Below are 21,186 nucleotides of genomic sequence, written 5' to 3' on the forward strand. Positions count from 1 at the left end.
CATGAAATTTAACTGCCATTGTTAACATTTATCAACATTTCATAACTATCTGGCTCTATTTTTAATTCCATTTTGTTCTATTTCTACTGCAATAGGTCACTGTTTTAATAACCAGTCAGGAGGTACCTGAGCTAGGTATTTGAATTTCTAGCTTAACTAACTTTGTGGTAAATGCACTTCAGATAAGTAGTCTCACTTAGAGAGAAAGCCCCAGAAAACTGTGCCTCCACTCCTACTAGAAATCACTGGTTCATAACTTCTAAGCTACTCAAATAACAATTAAACTTGCAGCTCAGTGGTGTTTTCTGTTGTGTGTTATATAATACCACTGCCTTGACTTTTCCCTGGGATAGCATGTCACATTTGAAGACCTCAGGGTGCATTATGAACATCAACTAATTAAACTTCACAAAACCCAAGAGAGGTTGCAGAGAGAGATTTAGCATCACCTCGCCCAGTTCTGAAATGCAGGCACCTCTGGGGACAAGGGTGGCAGCTGTCTAATAATAAACTGCAACACTTCACGACAGTTTAGTCAAGACAATTAGTCATTGTAGTTGGTAATTGTCTCTTGAGCACTAGTCTGTCAAATAGTTAAATCATCAGGATCATCAGTTCACTGCCAATGGAATCCATTCTTTAAGATGTTTTTACTTTCTAGTGATTTTATCCTAATTAGAAAAGAAATGTGTGTACAGTATGGGTCTACATTTCTTTTACTTGTGCTTTTTGTAGTTCTTCATATTTAAAACTTAAAGGAGGAAGAAAGTATCTCTCTCTCTCTTTTGTGTGTGTGTGTGTGTGGGGGGGAATCCCGGGGATTGGATTCAGGGCACTTGACCACTGAAACACATCCCCAGCCCTATTTTGTATTTTATTTAGAGACAGGGTCTCAGTGAGTTGTTTAGCACCTCACTGTTGCTAAGGCTGACTTTGAACTTGCAATCCTCCTGTCTCAGCCTCCAGAGCAGCTGGGATTACAGAGAAGTATCTCTTTTTTTTTTTTTTTTTTTTTTTTTTTTTTTTTTGCAAAGGTACCACTTTAAAATAAAGAGTTATTGATATGAGTGGGGTTTTTTTTCATTACAAAATTTGCAACTAAGCAAAACTAATTGATGGTAAAAGTTTGAATAGTTGTATTGATTTGTCAGGGAGAAAGGAAGCTTCTGCATGCTGTAAATCCTTCATTCACTTGTGTAGTTGTTACATAAGAGTGATATACATAGGAAAAATATGAACTCATATTTCTGTATGCATTTGCTCACAACAATAAAGTAAATCTATTTCAATTCCCTATATCTTTGTAAGAAATAGGTAAGAAACATTTGTGATACAGTAATTTGGGTTGAGAAGTGTCTGTAGGGGCTGTTGCCTTGGTGGGCATTGCAAGAAAACCAAGGAAGAAGAGGAAGCAGAATGGACACTGAGCTGCCTCTGGCCTTGCAGTGTCTGATGGGTGGTTAAAAACACAAAGAGTAGCCACAGTGTCTCTGGAGGCCTCTAGAGGGTTCAGGTCCTCTGGTGCATCTGGCTAGAGCATCCTGGGACTGCTCTTAGATAAGGCCCAAAGGCTGAGAGCAGATGTCATAGTTAAGAATCCCCTAGCAGAGTAGGCCCTGCGTGAGACAAAAGGAGTGCAGGCATTCCTATGATGATGGTGTCTCCCGAATTGTTCCCTTTCAGTCACAGAAAATGGAAAGGGGGCACTTTCTATAGAAAATGGGAATTTTTTGCTCATTGTAATTTTTAATGAAGATTAAATATTCTGATTATTGATGTTTTAGACATATTAAAATGACATTCAACTCAACTCTTGCAAGATAGAAAAGTGAATTTCATGGCTATTGGTAGACCCCAATTTCACAGTATTTCCAAACAAAGACAAAGCAGCTCTTGTGTTAATCCTTGGCAGTCTATTAGCACTGATGTTGCTGATTGTGGTCTTTTCCACCTTCTGTCTTAAGATCCTTTTAAATTCTGTCATAATCAGTTGTTTGTAAACTTCAAGGGGGATACCAGCAAAGGATCTCATTGTCCAGGGACTGGCAAATATTAGGGCCTTCTGTGCACCATGCTCAGGCCCAAGACCATCATGCATAACAGTTCATCTTCATAGCTCTCCTGGGGAAGGATCAGAGAAGTTGAGGAGGAACTTTTCCTGGACCTCTGTGTCAGAGTCAGGATTGAAGTGGGCTGGAAAGAACCTGTTATTTTCACCTCCAGTTGCTGCCGTCTGAAATTTAAGTTTTCAGATAATCATAGTTTAAAATACATGATCATGCTGCCCAATTTCCTGTGGTTTCATAGATATTTATCATCTATTTTCTTATTCTATTCTTTCTCTCAAAGATGCTGAGTTCATGAGTAACAGGCTAGGAGTCCAGAGAATTTCTGAGGAGCCAGAGGAAACTCTATATATAGAGTCCATGGAGAACATCCAGGTAAGGGAGACCATTTTCCCATTTCTGGGGCCTGGAGATGGGCCTGGGGCTACTTGTGGCATTGGGAGAATCTCTGGTGCTGGGGTCATTACCCAAAAGTTGTAGCACATGGTACAGAAAGGCCCTACTAGCTAAGGCTGAAGAGACCACACACATTTATAGTGGGCAAATCAAAGCTTCACTGATATAGTGCAGAACACATGTCAGAACAAGATTTTAATCATTCCCCACCTTCATTCCTACCTATTCCCTGTCTTTAGGAGGAGGAGGCAAATAAAGTTGTTATTGGAAGCTCATTAGGAAATCTGGACTTTCTAAAGAGACTCACACACTTTCTGCATATTCAAATATGGCAGCATGTTTCTTCCTGTTCTGATTGGGCCTTATAAACTACAGAAACATCTGCCACAGCTCCCTGGATAGATGCCAGGTTTACTGCTCTAGCCTGGTCTCAGGAGTAACCCTTCTTGTTCCCTCCCCTCCTGTTATATCAGCATGACTTTAATAGAGCTCTGTGTGTGCTGCTGCCACCTATCATGACCTAATAAGGGAGATAACCCATACCTAGGGCCTGAGTGTGGTACACAGGAGGCCCCACGATTTGGTGGGAGGACTCCGGAATTCATCCATCTTTCCATCTCTGCTAACCTCTGATAGCTAATGACTTCATGTAATTAAAAATGATCACATTTTCTGGGTTCTGGGTCCTGTATGGGTTCAGTGTATGTCCCTTATATTCTTAGGAACAAGGCCACTCAGGTCTCTTCCTGAGTCTTAGCACTACATCACCTGGATTGTCCTCTCTGATTTTCATGTTGACCTTATGGAAAAAATACATGCTGATCTCCCAAACTACAAACAAACTCAACCTGTAGTTGGTTGGGTGTCGTATTTCAAATACTGATTTATTTTCTGCATGGAGATCAGAGGCCCACACAAGTGCTGAGGGTACTACAAAACCAGCCTGAAACTAGTTGTAGCATGATGGGAATAGAAGAGGGGAGACATCCCAAAAGAGGGGGCTAAGAGGGGACCAGAACCCTTTAAAGATTATATGGCATGGGTGATTTTATTTTTCAGGTTTTTTTTAATTTGCATGGATGATTGAAGGAAATGAATCTACTAATGGAATTTAAAGCAAGGAAGGGAGGGGGGTACATAGAACTTGTACTTCTAGCCAAGATGGAGAAACAGAGGCTGGATTTATTATCCTGCCTGAAACAACCAAAAATGGATAGTTTATGAAACAACAGTTTTCAAAATACTGCTCTCACTGTAACAAAGAACAGTGATGCCTGAGTGTGGTGAAAAATAAGTCAAATGAATCCCATGATCGCCCCAGCTTACTGCCTTGAGAGAATTTCCAGGCCATCTCACAGGATAGGAGAAACAATCAAACTTCCTGAAATGAAGAGACAGAACTATAAGTTCATGGAGACTAAATTCACTGAAGAGTGAAAGAGTAGCAGAGAGGAGAGAGATACAGAGAGAGCATACCATCTATCAGCAAGCATCATTTTTGAATATTCAGCTGGGTAACAATCAGAGGAGTACTACTAGGGAAGAAACTACTAAGTCAGTTTGAGGAAAGAAACTTCCCAAAGGATTAGAGTTAATAGTACTCAGCACTACTATAAGACTGGGAATATAGTTCCTGTCTTTACCAGCCAGACTGGAAAACCTTATGATTCATAAGGCACTGGGAAAATGGCACAGAAGCATATTGCCTCAGTAATGGGGAATAAAGCACTGATCCAGACCTGTGCAATATATCTTTAGAGCAAGAACTAAAAGGATGAGACTCTTCATGTAACTTAACTGATCCCAGACAAAATTCAAGAACATTATCCTGCACCTAACTAAGTGAAATTCACAGTGTTCAGAATCCAATAAAAAAATACCATGCACTCAAAAAAAAAAAAAAAAAAGGAAAAAGAAACTGGGAATATATGGTGCATAAAGTGGAGATAAATTCATCAATTGAAACTGCCCAGATCTGAAACAGATGTTAGAATTAGTGGACAAAACCAAAAAGACAGTAATTATAACTTTATTTCATACTGCCAGAGGTTAAAGACAGACATATAAAAGATAAAAATTCTCCAGATCAAACTTCTAGAAATAAAACCACAAAGTATAATCTGAAAAATACACCCGAAGAAATAAAATTAGACATTGTAGAGGAAAAGGTTAGTGAACTTGAGAGAGAAGGTTTTTTTTGTTGTTGTTTGTTTGTTTTTTGTTTTGTTTTTAAAGATCAGTGTATCTGAGATTTGGTACAACTTCGAGGACTTAAAATTTGTGAAATTGCAATCTTATAGAAGAGAGAAGTTGAGGTAGGAAAAATATTTGAAAAAATAATGAACCAAAAATCCCTAAATTTGATGGAAAACAAAACAACTCATAGATACAAGAAGTTCCAGAAACAACAAGCACCAGAAACACAAAATTGTACCAGAGCCAACCTTGATCAAATAATGAAATACCAGTGATAAAGAGAAAATCTTAAAAGCATCAGGGGTTGGGCATGAAGGAACAAGTTTGGAACAGGGACAAAGGTAAGAATGACAACAGAGTTCTTGTTGAAAACAATGCAAGGAGGCAGTGGAGTCTTCCTTCTCCTCCATATATCAATGCTCGGGATCAAACCCAGGGCATTGCACATGCTGGGCACATGCTCTACCACTGAGTTACGCTCCTAGCCCTGAAGTCACATCTTAAAATAAACTGTCATCTAGAATTTTATACCCAGTAAATACCCTTCATTTGAAAATCAAGGTGAAGGGGGAGTGATGTCAGCAAGATGGTTAACTAGAGGTGCCTGATGCACTTCTTGCTACAAAAAAGGCCAAAACAAAGAAAAAAATAATAGCTATTTCACTGGAATGTTTGAGACAGAGCTTCTGAAGGCAGTGGAAATGGATGTTAGAATTAGTGGACAAAAGCAATAAGACATGCCACAGAACATGACCTTCTAAAGAAAGGTAATACACCACAGCAACTGTCATTCTCTTCTCTTGTGATCAACATTGAACCAAGAGGGACTTCTTGTGTCTGAGAAAGTAAGTACAATGCCGTGGGCAGTGGAAGTATTCCTGATAGTTCTATGCAGCCCTCATAGGGCCTGACCCCTGGGGAGTTACTGAGTTACCCGACATTGCATTGTCATAGAAAAACATCCCAGCCCTTGTTGTGCCCTCCTCCACCCAGATTACTGCTACAAAGTGCCATTTTGAGAACCTACCCATTGGGGTCCTTCAAAGCAGCTGAGCACCCACTTCATTTGGCTTATCTGACCTATCCCTGTGAACTAGCCCACCTCCTGATGAACCTTCCTGCTTCCCATGACCTGAGGAAGCAGCCGGGCAGCTACCCTAAATGGCTCAGCCCACTGAGGCACCCAGAAAGTAGATGGTGGCTCTACTCACCTTCCCATGGCTTTAGAAAGCAGCTGGACAGCCTTCCCTGAATGACTAGGTCCACCGAGTGCCCCAGAAAGCAGCCAGGCAACCTTTCCTATCCTCCCTGTGGCCTGAGCAGCATCCAAGCAGCCAATCTGAAAGCCTCAGCATACTGGGCCTCTCAGGAAGCAAATAGGCAACCCTGCCCAGCCATGAGAAGCAGCTGGGCAGTTTTCCCTGAGTTAGTTTGTCCAGCAAGGTGCCACAAATTCACTTGCACAACCCTTAAACAGTGGTGAAGGTCTTTTTCAGGCCCACTAGTGCAGCCTGGCCCCTTAAAGCTGATGGAAACGGAAAGGCACCCTGCCTCCAGTGTTATACCAGCCACATCTAACCTACACAGCCTGCAAGAGCAGCCCCATCCTCACACAACCTGTGAAAGGTGATAGGCATCCCACATCCCCTCTCATGTGTGCCACATTCAGGGCCACTGGCAAACTCACTCCACTCATGAGAGCTGCATAAAAACTGGCTGAGCTCTCCCCAAAATAAAGCTGAAATAAAGATTTGTGCCTACGCACAAAATGTGGAAGGATTCATCACCAACAGACCCACATTATAAAATATATTAAAGGAAATCCTTCAGGCAGAAGGAAAATGATACCCAAATGGAAATCTGCATCTGAACAGAGATGAAGAGCATTGAAAATGATAGAATGAATAAATACACAAGATTTTATTTTTAATATTTATATATCTTTAAAGGATCATTGACTTTTTAAACAAAATATAGTGAGCAATATAGTGTGTGGTTTATCACATATATAAAGAAAAAGTATGACATTAATAATAACACAAAAATCAAGAGGGGAGAAATGTAAGTTTTAAGGTTTTTATACTATATCTCAAGTGGTATAATGTTACCTTAGATAGTCTGGGATAGGTTAAAAATGTATACTGTAAACCATAACAAAAACTCACTGATGTTATCTATCAAATTCAGAGAGTCATACTTAATAAGCCTAGAAAAGATAAAATGGTATCATAAAGATGTAAAATTAATCCAAAATAAAGCACAAAGTAAAGGGGAAAAAAAAGAACAGATGGGACATATAGAAAACAAAAGGCAAGATGACAGACTTAACTCCCCCACCATATCAACAATCACATTACATGTACGTGGTCTAAATATCCCCACAAAGAACACAGAAAGCAGATATAGATCAGATAAAAGGTAAGACTCCTTTATATGTTGTTGACTACCAAAATGTCTTTAAGCATAAAGACATAATAGGTTATAATTAAAAGGATAAAATGATGTACCAAGCTAACAACTCACCAAAAGAAAGCTGGAGTGGTTTTATTAATCTCAAATAGAGTGTTTTTCAGAATAGAGACTAATTGCCAGAGAAATGACAAAGCCAAGAGGACAAAACACTCCTGTGTATGAATACTTCTAACAAGAGAACTTCAAAGCCCCTGAAGGAAAAAGTGGTAGGACTGCAAAGACAAACGCATAAATAATAATAGACAGAGATTGTAGTATTCTTCTCTTAATGATTGATAGAACAACTAAGACAATCATTTAGGATATAGAAGATTTTATTTTAAGAACACTGTTGACCAAACTTGACCAAATTGACATTTAATTGTATATTTCCCTCAGCAGTGGCAGAATACATTTTATTCTTCTCAAGTGCATATATAACTTTTAAGGTAGACAGTATTCTGGTCTATAAAACAAGTCTCAAATTCGAAAGGATTCGAGTCATCTAAAGTATATTACCTTGCAAGAAAGACATTACAAAAAATAAAACTACAGATCAGTATTTCTCATGAACATTGATCGAAAAATTCTAGTAAAAATATTAGCCAACTTAATCAATATATAAAAAGGAATGGAAGGTTGGCTACACATAAGAAAATCAATGAAATTAAACATATTAATAAAGCTAAAAAAGAAACACACATTTTTTTCTCAGAAAAAGCATTTGAAAGTTCTACATCCATTCCTTAAAAAAAACTCTTAGAAAATTAGGAATAGAAGAGAACTTAATTTGATGAAATTTGTTTTTATAAAAGCCTAGTGCTAACTTCATACTTGATGGTATGACTTTTATCCTAACATCCAGAACAAGACAAGAATATCTACTCTCACTACTTGCAATTGTATGGTGATTTGAGCCATTGCAAAAAGACGTGAGAAGAAATAAAAGGCATTCAGCTTGGACAGAGAGAATTAAAACTTTTATTTCACAGATAACATAAACATCTAGAAAATCTACAAAACAGCTACTAGCACTAACATGTATTTAGCAAGTTTACTAAATATATGTAAAATCAATACGCAAGATTCAATCGTGTCTCTATATCATAGCAATGAACAAATAGAAATAGAAATAAATACCATTTGCAATAGTACAAATATGGAATATACTTAGGTATAAATTTGTTGAAAGATGTTCAAGACCTGCACACTGAAAACTACAAAATATTTCTGAGAGAAATTAAAGAAGAAATAAAATAAGCAAGGATATATCCTATGCACATGGGTTGAAAGACTTAATATTGTAAAGATGTCAGTTCCTAAATTTGATTTATAGACTCAGTAAAAGCCCAACAAAATTTCAGCAGGAATTTCTTTTTTAAATTAAAAATTTAACTGCAGAATTCATATGTAAATAGAAAAGATCCGTAATAACCAAACAACTTAGAAGATTAACAGAATTGTAGGACTAATACTAACTGATTTCAAGACTTACTATGAACTTCTAGTAATGAAAATAGTTTAATACTGGTGTCAAAGTCAACAAACAGATTAATAGAATAGGAAAAAAACACTCATAAATATATATAAATATATGTAACATTTAGGTACAACTAATTTTTTGATAAAGGTACATGGCAGTATAGTAAAGAGAGTCTTTTCAATAAATGGAGCTGAAACAATTCAATATCTATATACAACAATTTAAAAATTTAATTCATGTTTCACACCATATACCAAAAGTAACTACAAATGGACCATGGATCTTAATATAAAACCCAAACCTACAGAAGAAAATATAACATGGGAGAAAACCTTTGTGACCTTGGGTTAGGTAAAGTTACCTTAGATACAATATCAGAAGCACAATGCATATAAGAACAAATCAATAAATTAGATGTCATCAAAATGTAAAACTTATTGAAAGAGATTTTAAGAGAATGAAAAATACAAGCCTCAGACTGGGAGGAAATATTTACAAATCATGTATTTCACCAAGGTATGTTTCTATAAGTTATTTTTTTAAGCTCTCAAAACACAATAATATAAAATAAACGCCCTTTTTATTTAAAAATGGGCAAGAAATTGGAACAAACACTTTCCAGACGAAGACATATGATGTGAAATGACATTAGTCATTAGGAAATACAAGTGAACACCACAATCAGACATAACTGGACATCTGTTCGAATGACCAAAATAAAAAAGATTAAGCATTCCAAGAGTGGTGGGAAGTGGAGGAAGTGTAGTACATCTGCATCCATGAAATAGTACTCAGCAACAAGAAGGAACACACTATGGATACTTAAAAATATTGACAAATTTCAAAATAAATATTCTGAAAGAAGTAGTAGTCAGACCTCCTGTCAAAAAAAAAATTAAAAGATACCATAAAATTTCAGGAAATACAAACTAATCTATAGGACAAAGGAGATCCATGTTGGCCTGTTGTCATCAAGGTCACAAGAGATGGTAGCAAGAGGCACAGAGAAATATTGTAGCCTATTCCAGTGACTTGGGACGCTGAGACAGGAGGATTGTAAGTTCAAAGCTAGCTTCAGCAACTTAGAAAGGCCTAAGCAACTTAGTGAGACCCTGTCTTAAAATAAAAAGGATTGGGGATATAGCTCAGTGGTAAAGTGCCCTTGGATTTAATTCCCAGTACTAAAAAAGAAAAAAAAAGAAAGAAAGAAAAAGAAACATCAAAGACTGGACAGTGTTGTATTATGCATTTGGTATTTTGATTGGGGTGATATTTTTACAGGTGCATACAAAATGCAAAACTTATCACTTTAAATATGTGCAGTTTATTTTATGTCATTTATACATTTATACATAAAATTGGTTTTAAAAGAAAAGAACTTAGTGCAGTTTTCAAGTTATACGTAAAAATAAGAATAATGGAGTTATAATTAACATGTACAGAGAATTAGGAGGTACTCTCATTGTCTGTCCATCCATCTACCATCTATCATTTTTCTATCAAGCATTCAATATTTTTATCTCTATAAGTCCCTCTTTCCCTCTCGCTCTCTTTTTATTTTATCCTCCTAATAACCTTATAAAAATGCTGTTTTGCCCCCCTTTTACATATGAGGAAACTGAGGGTCCATAACTTTCCCAGTGCCTCCTAGCCAATAAGCAATGAAGCCAGGGTCTGAACATTGGCAGCTTGCTCAAGAGCTGCAGCTCTGAACCACTATAGGATGTAATTAACCCTTGTGTTTTATCATTGTCATTTGCAGGAAAAAGTCCTTGAAGAAGCTGCATCTGGGGAACCTGTATTATCAATCCAAAGTGGAATTAGTGAAACTCAGGTGGGCTTTGAGCAGGGCCTTTGTGTGCATAATAACTGACTTGCATGAAGCACCACCTCTCCCACCAGTCTTTATGTGCTGGTTACTCTCCCAGACCTCCCACCTCTGTCTCCTAGTTCATATCTACCATGGTCTTGCTCCTGTTCTACAAAGCCTCCCCTGGTTAACTCTGACCCTGCAGTGATTAATCCCTTGTCTTGTATCCCCTGCATAATTCAGACCATAAGTAACATTTTTATTCATCATTTGCAACCATTTCAGTCAATGCAGATAACTTTCTCCCTCTCATTGCCAAAAGAGAAAACATTTTGAAGAACAAAAGAATTGTAAAAGTTTTCTAAGACTATATATATGATCTGAGCATGCACACACTTTAGAACATACTTGTAATGTTTTATGTATCATTCACAAGAATCCCAGGTTCCAGTAACTGCCCCTTCCTATTACAGGTTTAGGCCAAAGGGTGGTAGCATCTTCCTCCAGTGGCTATCCCTGGGGTATTTCACCATCCTTCCTTAACTTCCCTTCACCCTATACACATTTTTGCACGTGGTCCTCTAGCTATTCCATGTGCTGTCTGTTTTCTGCCAGGAAACTGAGGATTCAGGAGATTGGCAGGGTTCTGTGGACCCAGCTCAGGATTTTGACCTTCTCCTAGGGAGCTGAGGAGGGTGTTGTAGGTTTTTGAGTAGGAGCTCGACATGCCTGAACATTTCACTTTCCAGTGTTGAGCACAGTGCAATTTTCAACAGTTTCTCAGGACACCCCATTGATAGGCGGACGAACTCTGCATGGGTCAGCCAGAGAAGAAGAAAGCTGGGTAGGGGGGTTCATCAGATCCATGGTAGCACTGGGACATTGATCATGCACTGAACATTGATCCCACACATCAGTACTCTGTCAGAGGGCCTGGCACATACAGTCTCCTCTCCAGATTCTGATCAATTAAGGAGTCCACACACAAGTCATCTAGGGGTAGAAGTACCATATCTTTTGGCTACCACCAAACTGGAGAACAAAGCTTGGATCTGGAACACAAATGGGATTCCCATTTCTTCTTAGGACAGGTGTCTGTCCCCTCCCAGGATATCTGAGGGAGGAGAGGAGAGCACATGAAGTCTGAGAGCAGGATATGCTGCCAGAAAGAGATTGGGCTGTGCAGGGGCCTGTTTTCTGCAGCTCAGTATAATGTATACCACCTGGCCCCACCCATAGCCCTCGGTACTAATCACTCCTCAGCACTCTGAGGAAAACTGAAAATACCTGGTGCTTTGTTGGTACTGTGCTTGCAGCAGTTCAATTACTTTGGGGGTTAGCCATCAGTCAATAATCAAAGGAGTTGGAGAATCAACACCCCAACTCCTTTGTCTCTGAGATGCAACAGTTGTCAATTGTGTTCTCCATAGTCTCCCAGAGATCTCTGTGAGACCGAGTTAACAATGGAAACCATTCCTTAAATCCCTGGGATCTTGGAGAGAAAATTGCCATCTCTGCTGCATCCCCATTTTCCCCTCCCGAGGGCACAAGGAATGACCTACTCGCCAGTGGGTCTCCTCAAGTAGGTTCCTCCAGTGGTGAACCTTGAGCTAAGAGCCAAGGTTCAGCAGCTTGCTTAGGAAGCCATGCCATGAAATTATACAAGGAGAATGGGGAAATGAGGCAAGAAGAGAAGACTCTTAGTTCAGAGTTTCTCTTTGGAGGAACCCACAGTGAGAGACTCATGGACCAGTAAGTCACTCCTTATACCCTGGAGAGGAAAGAGAGGAGGTGCAGTGGAGAATGGCAGTTTTATCTCCAAGATTCCTAAGAGGGAGGCCATTATTTTGTGGACCCAAACAAGGATAGAGAGGGAGGGTTGGGCTGGTCCCCTCTCTCTGCATCAAACACAGAGGGCATCTGTAACCAGGTGGATTGACCTCCCATATTTAGCTACTGCCTCTTCTGTGGGGAAAAAACTCTCACCTAAACCAACCAGAAAAAGGATAGAAAGCATATATCCACAAAGCAACAAGTCAGAGAGGAGTTATTGAAAAATAGGCACTTTAAAATACTTAGAATTAATAAAATTGACGGAGCTGATCTTGGCTTAGCCCTTCTGAGGAAGGTAAAACTTTAGTCCTTCTGAGAGGAGAATTTGGTGAAAAGTGGGGCTAAGGACTTGGAGGTTCTGCTGCAGGTGGAGTGAAGAATGAGGCTGAATATGAGGGTTCTGTTTGGCAGACTGATAAGGAGTAACTTAAACCCCAGGTTCTCTGCATCCTCCACTTAGCTCATCAACAAGACCCCAAGGGAAACAAAGTGAGAATTCTCTGGAAAAACTGAATAGACACAGCTCTATATTCAGGTCCAGCCTATACTGTATGAGGCTGGGTAATGGTGGAGGACAGAAAATAGAGGAATAAGTGAAATTCTCCATTTCAAATACAGGAACCCCCAGTCCCTCCTCCAGGCAAATTCTTTGAATGCAAGAAGCCAATTGTTGGTATGAGTTTTCTGTTGCTGCTGTAACAAATTATCATAACCTCAGTAGCATAAAATAACACCAATCTATTATCTTATAGTACAGGAAGTCAGAGGTCCAAAATGGATCTACTGTACTAAAATCTAAGTGCATATGGGGCATATTCGTTCTGGAAGATCCAGGAAAGAATCTGTCCTCTGGCCTTTGATAATTTCTAAAAGGAACTTGCATTCCTGTGACCTCTTCCCCCATCTCCAGAGCTATCAGCAGAGAATCTCTTGTCCTTTCTCTGACTCTGACTCTCCTACCTCCCTATTATAAGGGTAATCCAGGATGATCTCCTCATTTTAAATCCTTAGTTAAATGGCATCTGCAGTCCCTTTGCCCTGTAAGATAACATACTCATGGGTTCTGGAGATTAGGACATACACACCTTTGAGGGCCACTGTTCTCCCTTCCACAGTCCCTTAGGCAGGAGATTAGAGAACTTAATTCCCTGCAAAAACGGACAGGCCCAAAGAAAATAAAAGGCTTCCAGATAATGTCACGGAGGTGCCTCCCCACAGACCTGCCAAATATTTGCCTCCCAAGCATTGTTGTTTTTATAAAGCTAGAATGGTGCTTCAGTGATAAAGGGGCTAAACCATGAACAAAGAAGATGAGGAAAAGAGATGGAGCTTAAAAAACAGCAACTGCCTTAGAACAAATAAATAAATAATAAATAAAAAGATGATTTAGTGGCTCCTCCAATGAGAGCATTTTTTGGAAGGGTTGAAAGAAAGAAATTTAGTAAATATGATATAGTATAGGTATGATCACTAAGAAATAAATTATAAAGTTTCAATTAATAAAAGGCAGCTCTACATGGAGGCAAAAAGAAAACAGCAACTGTAAAACACGAACAAAAACAAAAACAAAGCAAAAAGGAAAGAAAAGATGCAAGTGGCATTGTAGGCCAGTAGAGCAACAGGTCCAGATTAGAGGAGGGGAAGAAAAAAAAAAGTTCATAGAATATTTCAACTTCAACTTCCTGATTGCTTGGAAACTCATATTTACCAATACTTGACAAATCTGGTAATGCATATGAAAAAAAAATCAGAAAACCAAGCAACTAAAAACAAAGGACACAAATGAGAATGTAGTCGAATTATACTTCTCTGTTCAGGGTTAGCAACAAAGCTTGCATATTCGTAATAATGCAAAGACTTATTGGGTTAACTGTGAATTGTGATGTAATTATACTGGGAAGATAGAGTTTAGGGTAGAGGGTTACACAGAAAGGTTAGATCAATTTACTACATTAATATCCAATAGAAAATTTCAAAATCTGATGAATTAAGAAATAGTATATAAGCATTTTATTTAGAAATAAATAAATAAATATGAAAACGTTGAAAGTGCTAGTTAATGGGGAAGGTGAATTATGGGGATAAAAGACTAATGATTTTTAATTACAAAATTTTAGTGTTAATTTGATTTTAATTTTGACTACATGCATGGATTTCTTTGATTTAAAAGAACTTCAGAAGGACCTCAGAATGAATTGTTTCCTCTGGGTTGCAACACCTCAGCTGCTTCTAAAATCAGACTGGACATACTAAGTGCTAACTTTCTAGGTGGCTATAGTGCTGGACCTTCCTGTCTGCCTTAGGAACAGTAGATAAGATAGAGAATAAGTTGCAGGAAGTAAACAGGATTATTATTGGTTCTTCCTTTCTCCTTGGTCTAGGAGGTAGAAAAACTCAGCAGGAGTTCCATTGTTGATGAAGAGGAGCAATATATCAGCAGTGAGAGCTCCACATCCATCTCACTGCACGAGGAGCCCAGTTACTTCCGCCCTGTCTACAAGGGAGAGTCAGATGCTTTTTGTATTCAGCTATTTTGTATTGATGAGAAATATGAAGCAAGGTAAGTACTGAACTTCCGGTTGTTTGTTACAGTAAGAACTTATGACATTTTCATCTTTTGGAGCTAGTGATTTCCAAAGCTGGCCCCACATCCCGATCTCCTGGGGAATTAAAAGCAAAAAACAAAAACAAAACAAAACAAAAAACTGATTCCTGGACCCCTTCCAAAGACTGTTGTTCATAAAATTTGTGTTAAGGCTGACAGATCTGGGCAAGAAAATTGGTCAGGTCTGGCCTCCCTATATTATAGTAGGGGACCAGGAAAGTTATCACCACCTTGTAACCACATGCTCCTCCCATTCTTTAAAGTTTGCATTTCTGGGAGATTATGGATTTTAACTGCTGCTTGTCTGGAGTCTTTTGGTTGCAAGTAACAGAAAATCCAATTCAAACTGGGTTTGGGGGAAAATAATGGAAGAATTGCCTCACATAACTAAGGATAAATGGTAGGTAGAACCATTTTTAACTAGGGCTTGGGCTAACTTTCTCTCTCTACCTCTTTTCCCTGGTTGCCTGTTGTTGGCTCCAGAAGAGTATTTCCAATCTAGGGTCAAGAGAGCTGATAGTCTTGGGTCTACATAAATATCCAGTGAGCTGGAGGCATTCTGGCTTGGGCTCAGTTCTCTAGCCAAAGTTCCATGGGAACCAATTGCACTGTGTGCTAATTCCTGAACCTATAACTGTGACCAGACCATGCCTCAAATTGGGCTTGCCTCATGCTCAATCTGGGGTTAGAGACTCACCCAAACCTGAGATCTGGGAGTGGGATAAGCAGAGCAGCCAGTAATTCAAGGAAGGTACTGAAAGGAGAGCATGGTACCAGGCAGATGGAGCCCAGGTGTCATCCCCCATGTGGTCCCCTCAATTCTTGCCCCTTCGGAGCCCTACATCCTCAGTGCTTGCTATACCCGGTCATTTGGATATGAACCATTGCCCTCAATGCCCAAATTCCACATCTCCTTTAGCACATTGCCTATTTTACCATGTATCCACAGAACAATCTTGAAGAGGCCCACTTTGATAGAGCAGAGGGTTCTGGAGTATCTTTTGGATGACCAAGAACAATGCTAGCCATTTCTTTTTAAAGGGTGTATTTAAATGTTTTCCCAATTTTCCGGCTTCCTCCAGAACCATATTTTACTTTTTTTTTTCCACTTAAATTTTCAGCTTTCATGGAGGTCGAATAATGTGCAAAAGGAAATCTTTTTATTCTAATTATGTTGTAGATACTCTAAAAAGCCTATAAAGTCCTTTGAGATTTGTTGTTTTATGTTTGTTTTTCCCCTGTGCAATTAGTTATGATTATGCCTAGTTGTAATTTTTGGATTTTTAAACATTGTAAATCCATTTTTAATGGATTTTAAACTCATTATGGGTTGCCTGTGAATATACATATTCAGCTGGTCAGAAAATATTTTATATATAAGATAAAAAAATCAGAATAATCTATAACATACTAATCTCTCTCCCCAGCTCTTCCAAAAAGAAAGTGAAGGATCATGTTCATAGAATAATTATCTTCATACTGGTTTTTCAGATGAGCAGAGATTATTAATTGCTATTAATCTTCAGGTCTTCAGATTTAAAAAAATACTTGGTTACTGACATATGAAGCTCATGACTTTGGTGACTGACTAATGTTCAGCCAACTAATTGCTATCTGAGGAGGAAAGAGCCATAAATCTCTTTAAACAGCCTGTGATTTTACATTTGCTTGCAGTCCAGTGACAATGCATATTTTCTTGTTTACAGGTCGTTGGATTTTATGAATTTTGTTTTCAGTCTTTTTCCTGTAAGTACATGATGAATTTTGAGTAATATAATTGGTTTTGTAGTTTAAGCAGTTATAGAAAAATAAAACTTATATTTATTGTGCAGGCATCTAAAATGCTATGAATGTTGAGGTATAAACTGCATCTGTATCCTGAGAATAAGGTCAACGGCACTCCTAAGAATAGAAAATATTGTCCTTTTCAATTTGTTCTTTGGTCATGCCATTTTAACAGTCTTCTTCCAATGTATAATTTCTTTAAAAGATAGCTTTACCAGTGCTTTATTAGAGTCAAATCATTCATAGTAGCACATGAAAATGTCAAAAATTTCACTGTTGTATCACTTTATAGCTGACATTGGCATAAAGTATTCTAAAATCATCATATTCCTTTTCAGTGGATAGGAAAGTGGAAACTTGTGATTGATTTTCAGATTGGCATTCCTTTCCCTACGGGTTCCTTGTCCTGAGCCAGAGCCTGACATGTAGAAGGGGCTCAACCCACATTGGTGAATGTATCTCATGGCCAACATTCGGGAGCCGCTTCCTCCATTCTTGTTTCATTGTTGTTCAAGCAACATTTTATTGAAGGGAAGAAAGTGAAGAAGGAAGACAATTGAGGGAAAAGATGGGTTTTTATACAGACTTTTCCCATAGCTGGCCCAACCGGAAAGTCAACGAGTATATTCTTCAATTGGCTAATTTCAAGCAAAATATCTATTGTTTTATTTTTCCTTGCTATTCTTTATACGGAAGCAAAAATAAACATGGTTTATTTATGTTGCCTACACACCATATGATCTTAGGTTTTATTTTCTCATTTCTTAAATATGATGAAACTTTATAATAAGGCAATATATCTTCCACTGTAATTTCTTTGAATTATTTTTAAGGCATTTTTAAAGCTCATAAAAACATGTAGATTATTCCAAAAATAAAATTTACAAAACCAGTTTCCTTCAAAGATGCCTCAAGGAAATCTCACTAAGTTTAATCCCCATTTTAAAGTTTACATGAAGGCAAATCTTCAGCATTAGACAAGTAATGCTGCGTTTTAAAAAGGTAGGGATATCTGTTTATTTTTAAATGCTATTTGATTTTGGAATATGAGGAACAGGACCATTACTTCATCCATAATCTTACAAATTATGGATTATGAGGAACAGGACCATTACTTCATCCATAATCTTACAAATCCAAGTCAAAGCAACTCATTAGAATCAGTCTCCCACTCCTAGTAAATCCACTGAGGCTTGGCACCCAGTCCCTATTTTCAAACTGAGTATTTCAGCAACTCAACTCTGAAGTTTCCCAAAAGGAGTTGTGTTATTTTGCTAGAAAGAAGAAAGATAAGGTCAAATAATGATTCAGTCCTTTGGGTTGCAACAAATGTCCAGAGGGTTTTGGATTAGCACAAGTAATGCCTTCACAGGGTTCAAGGGGAGGCGAGATCCCAAAGGGACAAATTAGCTCTGGGAAGAGCAGGTTGCTTCTGCAGGGACCTGGCAGAGGATCAAGTGGCTGCCAGAAACACAGGCAGCCTCAAGCAGCACCATTCATAGACACTGAGTGTGAATCATATCAGTGATTCTGAATGTTCCAGTGGCCACTTGAACAAAAAGTGAAAAGGAATAGACGAAACCCATGTTAATAACACTTTTCATCTAATTCAGTATGATCCATACTTAATCATTTCAGCATGTAATCAATATGAAAGTTTATTAGTAAGCTATTTTACATTCCTTTTCTCATAATAAGTCTTTGAAATCCACTGTGTATTTTATATTACAGCACATCTCAATACAGGTAATATATTTCATCAGAAATACTTGATCTGTATTTAGATCTCATAAGGCTTATAGATGGATGATGTTTTAGTCAGCTTTGTGTCACTGTGACCAAAATTCCTGACAAGAACAACTTAGAGGAGGAGAGGTTTATTTTGGCTCACAGTTTCAGAGGTTCAGTCCATAGATGGCAGATTCTTTGGCTCTGGGCCCAAGATAAGGCGTAATATTCTGGGAGAAGGGCCCAGCAGAGGAAAGCTATTCAGTGCACATGACAAAAAGAAATTAGGGAGGAGGAGGGAGGAAGAGAAGAGGGCACTTCAGGAAGAACAATTCTAGGGTACAACCCTGGTGACCCACCTTCTCTACCTATACCCCATCTTCGTACAGTCACCACCCAGTCCATTCAAACTAACATGGGCTGATTGGGTTACAGTTGTCAAAATCCAATCATTTAATAGCTGAATATTCCTGCACTAACAGAAGCCTTTAGGGGCCACCTCAAATCCCAACCAAAATAGATGAGGAGATTCACATCCTCAAGTTAGGATGACTAGATTCACATAACCCAAACACACACAAAACTATTTTAATAATCAAAACTGAGCACCCATTTTAAAACTTAAATAAAGTTAAATAAAATTAAATTTTAAAGATTCTGTTTCTCAGTCACACTGGCCACATTGCAGATGCCCATTGGCTGGATGTGGTCATTGGCTACCACACAGGACAGCATAGGTGTAGAAAGTCTGTGGCATCTGTTAGGACATGTAGATCCTTCTGTGACAGCTTACTAAACCCCTGACCTTGGATCTTCACTAAAGGGATCATTTCATGATTAAGACACACACACATCTGTTTATGGGTAATCATAGGATTTCAGAGCCTGAAAAGGCACACTATATCACCCTGTTATCTCAGAGGAGTGGATAAGACTGCTGTGAGGTCACTTAGTAAGGGCCAAGACTTTGCTAGGACATCAAGCTGTCTTATTTACTCAGTGATGCAAGTGAATCCTCAAGAGCAAATGGTCTTGGTTTAAAAGTCTACTTCTATAAAAGAGCTTTGCCAACACATGTCATTGTTCATAATATCCATTTATTCAGGTTTCATTTAGACTTGTGAATATTTTCTTCATATTCTTGTAGTTGCTTATCTCCATGATTACTTTCCAAATTATAGGAAAATGACTATCTTCTCCTAAATGCATTTTGCTTCTATTTTCCTTAGTGTAGAGTAGGAATCTGTTTAATGATGACATTTGACTCTTTCCATGTGTCCTGGTTTTTGATCATGTTAGGACAAGAACTTCTGCCTCATTTCTCTGCCCCATCTCACCCCTGAGTTTGTCCTCATCCAGAACTTTGTGAAGATCGTCCCCTACAACAACTGCACCCTTGAACATGATCTCTATGTCTTCCATCGGGCTGGATTGCTGAAGTAAGTGGACACATATTTGGCCAAAGGACAATCCAAAAAATTAAAATGAGAAAGGAAGCAGGAACTCCCTGCTGTGTAAATTTAATGACTTATTTTAAAGATTATCTTTTATTATCAGAGGACTAATAAAATGATGGTAATTAATACTTTTAAGGAAAGAGTAATTACTGAGAAGAGACTTGTCCTGTCAGATGTTAAAACATAGTATAGGTCTACAATAATAAAAACAATGCCACATAGATGGATTCTATAGTTGGGACAAAATGCACAAGAACAAATCCAACCATGGACCCAACACACAGTAAGAATTTAGTGTATAAATGTGTGATAAAGTATCTGTACCAACAGTGGGAAAATGAAAGATTAGTCTGCAGATGTTTGGACAAAATTAAGATGGAAATATTTTTTTTAATATTCTAAGGTAAAATAGATTTCTTCAGTAACTGAAGAGTTAAGCAAATAATGAAAACATTAAAAAATTAGAAAATTTTTCCTCAGGGCTAAGATCTATGCCAGGATCTTGAAATATAATGGTGAAAAATACCTAGATGTGGTTCCTGCCTTTTCAAGACTTATATAAGCTACAGCTGTGAGGGGCATAACTCAATGAAGTTTGTTTGTTTGTTTACTATATCAAGTTTTGTGAATCATCCTAATTTAACTAAAATGCAGTTGACTAACAAAGATATATTTTTAAGCTGGCAAAGAGAACTCTGGCCACATTTCAGCCCATGGAAAAGGGTATGTAAAGAAATGGATGGAAAGCCCAAGCCTTCTGTTCATATTCTGAGGTCAGGAACTTGGTCAAATGGCTCTACCTTCTGGCTGGGAGATATGTTGCTAGTCAGTTGGGTGTATACAATAAAAAATTCTTTGATTTGTTACTAAAAGGAGAAAGAGTAAAGGATTATATGGGGCCATTACATCTCCTTTCTATCTTGCATAAGTACCAAAGTTCTAGAAAGGTTCCCAGGATTCCATTTACCTTCTGTGCCTCTGGGAAGCAGGACTAGGGGGATGTGGTGAAGATGATGACTTATTTGCTGTATGTATATCTGTTCTGTTTGGGTTTTTTACTTCAATTAATAAACCTTAATTTTTTTAGAGAATTTTTTAGGGTCACAGCGAAATTGAGCATAAAATTCAATTTCCACATAACCCTCTCCCAACTCCACACATGGACTTTTTGATACCATTAACATCCAGCACCAGAATGGTATACTTGTTATAATTGGAGAACCAACCTTGCAGGTCATTATCAACTCATGTCCATGTAGAGTTCCCTCTTGGTATTGACCATTCTATGGATTTGGACAAATGTATAATGACATGTATAATGACTGCATTATAATATCATACAGAATAGTTTTACTTCCCTAAAAAATCTGTTCTTT

General features: G+C 38.2%; 1 protein-coding gene across 1 annotated transcript in view; it reads left to right on the forward strand.

Moving 5' to 3' along the window:
* The window catches only part of CFAP61 (cilia and flagella associated protein 61), a gene marked incomplete at its 3' end in the record, with an annotated part of 257,071 nt that overhangs the window by 55,247 nt on the left and 180,638 nt on the right, over window positions 1-21,186 (forward strand). Inside the window, exons 9-13 of the mRNA XM_081290916.1 lie at window positions 2,350-2,441; window positions 10,355-10,426; window positions 14,617-14,795; window positions 16,547-16,586; window positions 19,653-19,792. Coding sequence (XP_081147042.1) covers window positions 2,350-2,441; window positions 10,355-10,426; window positions 14,617-14,795; window positions 16,547-16,586; window positions 19,653-19,792 — 523 coding nt within the window. The remainder of the gene's footprint in view (window positions 1-2,349; window positions 2,442-10,354; window positions 10,427-14,616; window positions 14,796-16,546; window positions 16,587-19,652; window positions 19,793-21,186) is intronic.

This window comes from Spermophilus citellus, assembly GCF_964194105.1.
Source record: "Spermophilus citellus genome assembly, chromosome: 4".
NCBI lineage: Eukaryota > Metazoa > Chordata > Mammalia > Rodentia > Sciuridae > Spermophilus > Spermophilus citellus.